The sequence below is a fragment of the Charadrius vociferus genome, unplaced genomic scaffold (genome assembly GCF_000708025.1).
Source record: "Charadrius vociferus isolate BGI_N301 unplaced genomic scaffold, ASM70802v2 scaffold819, whole genome shotgun sequence".
Lineage (NCBI taxonomy): Eukaryota > Metazoa > Chordata > Aves > Charadriiformes > Charadriidae > Charadrius > Charadrius vociferus.
Genome location: NW_009650062.1, coordinates 394,232 through 402,366, shown reverse-complemented (window position 1 = coordinate 402,366; position 8,135 = coordinate 394,232). Strand labels below are relative to the sequence as shown.

Here is an 8,135-nt window from a genome sequence, read left to right as displayed (position 1 = left end):
AGCATTGAAGATTGCTGTTACTGTTTTGCTGCTAAGGATGGGGTTTTTTTCTCAGTGTACATAACATGACAGTATCAATCACAAATTTTCCTGAAGGTTTACGAGTGTCGTTTTAGTGGAGAGTAACAAAATCTCTGGCAAGGCATGTACTTGCTGATATATTTAGTTCCCATTTGTATAGATACAGGTTCCATTATTTACAGTGTTTCTGTTCTTAGCTTCTTTCCTAAGTGCAGCCAATAGATGTCTTCTTTTTATTAAGTGCCTTTGGGAAGATTCCCAAAAGTGCTTCAGGACTTCCTTAGCATCCCAGGGTTTAGATACCCAGGTCCAACAGACTGCTTTTGAAAAATCCTCCCTGTGTGTCATTGGATCAGTATAGAGAAGTGTCCTTCAGTATCTGCACAGAGGTGGTGTGCAATCACTTTCTGTTATTGCTCTAGATGAATTTCTATTTTTGTAGTAGAGAAAGGAAGACATGTGGACCATTAACCTTCCAGTTAAGGGCCAGCCCAAACCCATTACCTGCCTTGGTAACGAGCCATTCCCACAAATCAAGCAAAGGCACTGGTGAGACTGTCCCCCCAGCAATGATGGAACTTGCCCCCCGGCCCAATGGATATATTTGTGTGTGTATTTATTTTTACAGCAATGTAAGTTTTAAGTAAATGCGTATTGCTATCGGCTGACTCGGAATTGGGGTCTACCCACGTTCTGCTCTTAGGACTTGAACGTGCGTGTTGTTGAGCGCTAACCCATGTCAAGGAATCAGGTGCCAAGGATCTGACATGGATGGCACCTGATGGGATCTGGCAGCTAAGTACCACATTCGGCCAAAACAAACCCCACCGGTGTCCGTCCCTGAGCCCAGCGTTAGCTGGGGCTCTTGAAGGATTTAGCCAGTTTATTAGAAATGGTGACCCCAGGCGCTTAACTGCCCCCAGCCATTGTGTGAGGGTTAAAGACTGTCAATGCCTTGGAGGAGCTTGTTGGGATTCTCGGTAATCAGTTGGACCTTCAGCATGGGATGGAGGTATCTGGCTTCCATGATTTCCATGCGGTTTTTATCACTCTAAAAAGCCACTGTAGTTTATTGGCTTTCCCAAGCAATTAAAGATGAATTCTGGAGGGTTTGTTGGGTTTTTGTGTTGTTTTGGTTTTTTAAGTAGGGTTGAGTTCCACTGGAACAGTAAATGGAATTGAAAAAGTATCCATTTGCTTTTCCTCCTTTTCTCATTGTCACCTGCTATTCAGGTACAAGAACAAGTTTTGTCTTATTCTAGATATACTGAAGTGTTACCTGTGGTGTGTATGAACTACAGCTGTATGGTTTCTTTTCTGTATTAAAGTATAAATTATATGTGGCTTGTTTGGCTCTTTTAAAAATTGTTTTAAGTCTGGAGTAGAACATGGGGAGGGGATAGACTGCTAGAAGGCGTTGTGTCCTTGCTTCATAAAGCAAGCGTGGCTTGTGACCCCAAAACCTTAAACGTAGTTTCTCATCAGGCAGAGCGCGGTTGGTTTGGCAGGGACCTTGTGCAGCAGCCGCCCAAGAAGTGTCACTACTGCAGGTGCTGAGAGGACCTCAAAGTTTACCAACTCAGTGCAGTGATGTTCTAAAAGCAGCACATAGCACAGGTATGAGACAACACTACTTAACCCACAAGCTATGCAGCATCTCTAACAGGCCCTCGTGCTATTTTTGGTTAGCGTGCTGTGAGAGATGCTCGCCACTTCTACTTCTGTCTTTGGAAGAAAACAGCTTTGGAGCAGGTCTGGCTTTTATTTCCATCTTCAGTGTTGGATGTGTTTCAAGGGTTTTCTTGATGAAGCTTGAGAAAGGCATTAGAGTTTGAACAAAGCTGGAATTTCTGAAGTGATAACATGAACTTGTACCCACAAGTGGGGCTGTTGCAAATGGGAAGCAATGAAGTAAGAAGTGCAAGTTTGATTTTTGGCATGTTACAAACTGGTAGAAAAAAAAAAAAATGAAGGGTCATAGCTTTGCTTCCAATGCCACTGGCTCACTGCTTATTATCCCTTTTAAAAATAGAAAGAGGAAAAGATTCAAAACAACTTGCCCTGAAGTTGGTAAACTGAGGTGACATTTACCGCTGCAGGCAGCCGGTCGTGTGCACGCCTGCCCGGAGGCCAGGCACATCCCGCCCAGAAAGGCTCGATTTCTCAGGTCATCCCTGTCTTTCATCTTTACGGGGGTGCTCATTTCTTCACGTCTGCTGTGCATCCTTTGGAAATGCAATCTTCAACCCATGAGTTGTCATTGCATTCTTATATCCAAACCCTTAACTCCAAAATCAATTTCAAATCTGAAAAAAAAAAAAACCCACAAAACCCTGAGAGATACCAGTTTGTAAAAACAAAACACTCTAGCAAGATTATGTTTACTAAGAGGACTTTATTTACACAACACAATGCAAAGATCGTTCCATAAAAAGTTGGCTCCCCCAGCAACACACAATACACTTGCCAGATTTTACAATGCAATTTATTAACAGCTTTTAAATATTTACAGAACACTTTTTCAACATAGAGGTTAAGGCAGAGTCAGGGCACAGTGATAAGAAACACTTAGTGCAGTTTTGTGCGAGGCATGATACAGAGATGAACTGGCAGCATAACTCATGTTCAGATCCATTGGAAATTCAGATTGGAATTACTCCTAGAAGTCTAGGCAACTGCTTGCAGCTTTTAAAAAAAAAAAAAAAGAGAGAGCAAAAAGATAGATACAACCTCAATACACAAGCCAGCAGCTAAGAAAAATGTTTGGCTGACATGGGAGATGGAAGAGGCATATAAAATCTGGTAGCAGTGAAGTATGGGTGGATCCTGGAGAGAAGATGCTGTACTTTTTTTTTCCTGGTGTTGGGCAAGAGCTGTAGGAGGAGGCGGGCTTACCGTGCAGCTGGGGTACAAAACCTACCGCTGGAAGGTCTGTCCAAGAGGACTGCATTCAGAGACACCAACTTCTACTGAAAGACAACAGGAGTGAGGTACCCGACTGCTCCTTGTGCCTTTGAAAAACTTCACCTTTAACTCAAAAAGTGAACAATCTGAGGTTTCAGAAGACTTTAAAACACATGCACTAAAAATGCACAATACATAGTACTATATATAGGTTTTTTCACAGCGAGTTATCAAAACTTATAAATTGTGTAGCTTCATCTTTGGTATTTATAAATAAAAATGCCAGTCCCTTTTCGTAAAGGGATGATAATGCAGCTACTCAAAATCATTTCTTCCTAATCCACAGCAGCTTTAAAGGATTTTGATTTTTTTTTTTATTTATTCATTTTAAGGCAGTAGCTAAGCTGTTAAGAATTTTTAAAATGTTTTCACATTAATACCTCTTAGTTTTCTGATGGTTTATAAGGCAACATTGTCAAACGGTTAGAAGAAACTGCAGGATAAGGAGATGGAGCAATTTGAGAAGTTGGTAGCAATCCTTTGCAAAAAAATAAAAAGGGAGCAGAAGGTGTTATTACTGACTAGTTGATAAAAAGTCAAAGTCAAAAGTTATAGTCTGATTCTATAAATCATGACTTCAGTTAGCCCTTATTCATCTGAGTAAGCCCTACTCACTACAATGATCCTGGTACTTCTAATTAAGGCTATTTTTGCATTTCAGCTCTATGGGATCCAACTGGTATCGAAACTGCTTATGGCAATTCATTAAACTCCTAAGACACATACAAAAAGTACGAGGGCTGGTTAGGAAGAGGATGCTAATGAGTTATCACCCAGTTTTAGCTATATACGGTACTTCCGATCCCCCAAACAGTCCTTCATGATGGCACTCAGTTCAAAAGACATCTAAGTAAAAATTCCCTAAAATCACCTATTTAAAAAAAAAGGTTTCACTACAAACTCGTTTTCTTTCATTTCCTAATCTAGAAAGTTAGGACTAAATATAACTGAAAGCCTTCCTTGTACTCTGAAACACTGCTCTAGCTTTGTTTCTAAACAGCTTTTTCTTTTTTGTTTGTGCCTTGTAATTAGTGTTGAGCACCAATAAAAGTTTGCAAGAATCCAAGGCAATTCAAATCGATACATGCTTTTAGAAACCTCATTCATATATATTTTTTTTTAAAAAAAAAAAAAAAAATCTAATTGCAAATTAAAGACTGGAACCAGGCGGGCCCAAAGGTTCGTGCCACCTGCCCCTGGAAGTGCGAAGTGGAGCTCGTGGTTATGAAAAAAAAAAAAAAAATAAATAAAAAAATTACCAAAAGCTCAACTGAGGCAGAATCCTCCTTCCCAAGATGCGGTCGTGTTCTGAGAGACGCCTAGGCAAGGAAAGGCACTTGGGGGCTCTCCTGGAGAGCCTCCTTGATCATCATTGAATGTTCTTCTAGAAATGATGCTAGGCAATAATCAAAGAGCGGAGATGGTGGGTTCTACTGCCCCCAAAAGTGACCTCCTGAGGCACTGTCTTTTTGGAAGCCCACAGGGACAGATGGCTCAGCCATGCCAGCAAGAAGAGCTCTGGAAGGAAAAGCCAGGGAGGCCTCCGGCATCAAGACTCAGAAGAATCCAATACTGTCCTGCTCAAAACCATGAGCAAAAAGGCCACCAGAGATGGTTTCGTCTGTAAGCCGAGGAAACGTGTAGCAGATCTTAAAAGTGACCAAAAGGTGGCAGCAGCAGGACTGTACACAAGATTCCCACCGAGGATCAGGTTAAATGAATTTCCCTCCCTCTCTGCCCTAATTCCGGATTCACTTGTGTTACCAGCTGGGGCTTTTAGTATCTGCATCGTTTATAGATCCATCTGTTCATACAGTAACTGAAAACTGTTGGCGTTTGGGGGAGGAAGTGGCCCCGTTTCTCCTATCACTATCTAGAAAAGAGAGAAAAAAAAAAAAAGGGGGTTGCACAATTTTTTAATTTAGAAAAACTATTAAATGGCTTGAGGGTCACTGTCTTAGTACCAAAAGTAAAGTGCACCGCAACTGGAGGCCACTGCAACAGAGTTGAGAAATGCTATTCAAGAGGCTTCCGAGCAGCATTATAAAAAACAGCACTACAAACTAAAGTTAAGGCAATACAAGTTGTGTCCTTCTACTGGATAGTTTACTGGAGAGTTGTCCATCTCAAGCTTTAATTATTGCTTTGTTTCCTCTGTACTGAAGTCCTTAGCCGCTGGGAAAACAGCGCTGGCAGAATTGGCAGATCGAGTTTGTCACTTAATGCAAGACTGGCAAAACAGTCCCTATAAACATCCCGTGCTATGCAATGCCAGAGCGAAGGCTTGCTCTCATCTCCCCATGGACTGTACAATCTGGCAAAGAATTTCCAAAGAAAACAAACTCTTGCTCCTGAAGCAGCAAAATGTGCTTGTGGCAGAGAAGATGCAAACGTTCTGTGGAATTTTTCAATGGCGCAGAAAGAAAAAGTCCTTAGTAACAACCAGGGTCTGTAACAAAACAGGGTCCTGAAGTCTTCTCCAAGACTTGATAGCCCTCAAGTTTTCTTTAAAAAATGAAAGAAGTTCTTTTGATGGGTATAAACCCGAAGTACAGGAATAGAATTCCACGGCTCAGAAGTTGTCCCAGGTAAAGACTTATTACTTTCCTGCTTTCATATAGGATGGTATTGCTCCTCGGGCTGTCAGACCTTCAAAACGCTTGTAGGTGTAGTTGATAAAAACCCAGTCTTTGTTCTTGTAGTCAGTCTCTGGATGGTTGCTTGTTGCCACTGATGAGACACAGAAAAAATAAAATTATGCTTTGAAGACTGTAAATTTTATTTTCATACAAAACACTGGATGTGGAGTAGGGGACAACGCTTCTAAAGAAAGCAGTATCATCAATGCAGGCATTCGGTTTCATTCTTCAACCCCAGTCAAGAACTGCTGTAACATGTTTAAACACACGGAGCAAATGTGTGACTATGCTCTGACACATAAATAGAAGGTTCCTTTAGAGATTTACACCACAACACGCATCCCCGCTTCTGTCCCACCTTCTCCCTGCCCCCTATACTACGTGTTAGCCATGCTAGCAAGAATTAGCCAGTACTGGGGGCACTCCAGTGCTGGGCTCACAGGTCCCCCTCAGATTTGAATTGCTGGGAGCGCTGCTGCCCCAGAGATGCCCTTTCTCAGGCGGCTCCCGCATCACTCACAAATCTGCGTCCTGTGTCCCAAAACCCAAACTATAGCTTGCACACCTCTGCACCACAAGGCTACCAGCTAACAATTTGATTGTGATAAAAAAAACCCCCACCAAACTAGCATCTAGAAAGATCCTTTCTCTGATTAACAGGAAAGTTACATTATTCTACTGGAGAAGAGGAAGGATTTTTTACATGCAGAATCAAAGCATTTACCTGTTGGTTTAAGGATATCAGATTCTGGAAACTCATCGAAGTTTGAGGTATCATCAATGCTTTTAATTTCTATTGAAATCGCAGCAGGTCTCTCTCTGCCAAGAAGAGCAGTTTCAGCATTAAGATTCCAAAGGCAGAAGAAAGCAGGATTCAGCCACTTTCCATTCCTTAACAGAATCAAAGACTGAAGGTACCTAAACCTTAGCAAGCTTCAGATAAGGAACACAATTCTCTCACCCACACCTAGACAGAATAAACGCCAGTCAAGCTGCTCCCTTCTGTTGAACAGGACTAGCTTTAAACAGTCCGTAGAGAAGAGCAGCTTGCTTTTCTGCAAAGCATCTTACCTGATATGCTCCCAATCTACCCCTTCAAAGAATGGGTTACTCTTTATTTCCTCCACACCAGATGCACCAATTCTGTGCTCCCATTCACAGCAAAATCTGGGATGGAAGGAAGAATGAAAATGAAGGAAGAATGAAAACGAAAGCATTCCATGCAGAAATGGAACGGCTTTCTGAACTGAGACTACTACGGTTGCTTAACATATAAATGGAGCAGGTCAAGAACTCCCACTGCAAAACCAACGCACAAAGTTATGCTTGGGAACATCATGTCAAATGCTACAATTCAGATGCGGTATTCTTTCCCAACAGGATAACGTGCCCTTTCTATTTCAGGACCAGCGTAGAGCAGGAGAACATATAAAGCCTAAAAAGCTAGACATTTATATTTCTGTCCTGAGAATAGGTAAATGGTTGAAAATATACATGAAAGAGCAAGAGTCAGCACGCACTGGGATACGTTTGTATGCTCCAGTGCATACAGTGTCAAAACCATCGCTACTGTAAGAAGGTAGCTCTGGCAAAAAGATTAAGTTGCTTCCACAAGAAGCTCACAGACAAATAAAGAGCAGAAACATTCTTTTTTTTGCCAGACCAGCAGCATTTACATGGGAGCTCCTTTTTAGTATAGTTCAGTCGCGGCTCCAGTAAATGGCCTCTGAGAGACAAATGTATTTGACAAGGGAGCTCAGCACTTGATGCACGTGCCTAACAGAGTATGCAGCTGTCACAACCATCAGGTTTTTTCTTGTGAAACAACTTATGAGAGGTACACAGCACAGTCTGCAAGACAAGAAAATGAGTACTCCATTGACCGGCAAACTATATGGTTGGCACCTTAAAATAAGGTCCTTTGCTTTATCAGATATTGGAACTTCTGGAGGAAACGTGAGAGTCTCTTTCCAATTCATTACTTTCTTATATGTTTCTTGAGGAGTCTCAGAACAGAACGGTGGATAACCTGAAAAGAAAGAAAAATACAATCCTGTATAAAGCAAAAATAGTTCCTGTTGTTACTGAACTCTACAGTGCAGCAGAACAAACATCACAGACCACTCAAGGAGAACCTGACCCCAAGCACATAAATACAGCCGATGTCCCATACCACAATTCCTGCTTAAAACTTGTGCACCGCCTCTTTCTTACCGATCAACATCTCGTACATGATGACCCCAAGTGACCACCAGTCACAAAGCTTGTTGTAGCCAGTCTGCATGAAAACTTCAGGGGCAATGTAATCCGGAGTACCCACAGTAGAAAAAGCCTGGAACAAACACCACCAGTTATGCATCTTTAGAGAAATCTGCCCAATATGGAAATGGGAACTTATGCAACAACGGTTATTTTGAGGAAGACACCAGATTGTCTCCACGATCCTTTAGCAAAGTTGTTTAAAGCCTTAATTTCGAGATACGTAGAGACAAAATCAACACGTTAATGGGA

The 8,135-nt window shown here is 41.7% G+C and overlaps 1 protein-coding gene across 1 annotated transcript in view; it reads right to left on the bottom strand.

Annotated features, from left to right (window-relative positions):
• Nucleotides 1–5,584: 5,584 nt before the first annotated feature.
• STK38 (serine/threonine kinase 38) overlaps nt 5,585–8,135 on the bottom strand; it is a 13,045-nt gene continuing 10,494 nt past the window's right edge. Inside the window, exons 9-13 of the mRNA XM_009891717.1 lie at nt 7,839–7,956; nt 7,530–7,653; nt 6,696–6,791; nt 6,349–6,443; nt 5,585–5,694 (exon numbers count right to left, since the gene is read on the bottom strand). Of these exons, the coding sequence (XP_009890019.1) occupies nt 5,585–5,694; nt 6,349–6,443; nt 6,696–6,791; nt 7,530–7,653; nt 7,839–7,956 (543 nt within the window). The remainder of the gene's footprint in view (nt 5,695–6,348; nt 6,444–6,695; nt 6,792–7,529; nt 7,654–7,838; nt 7,957–8,135) is intronic.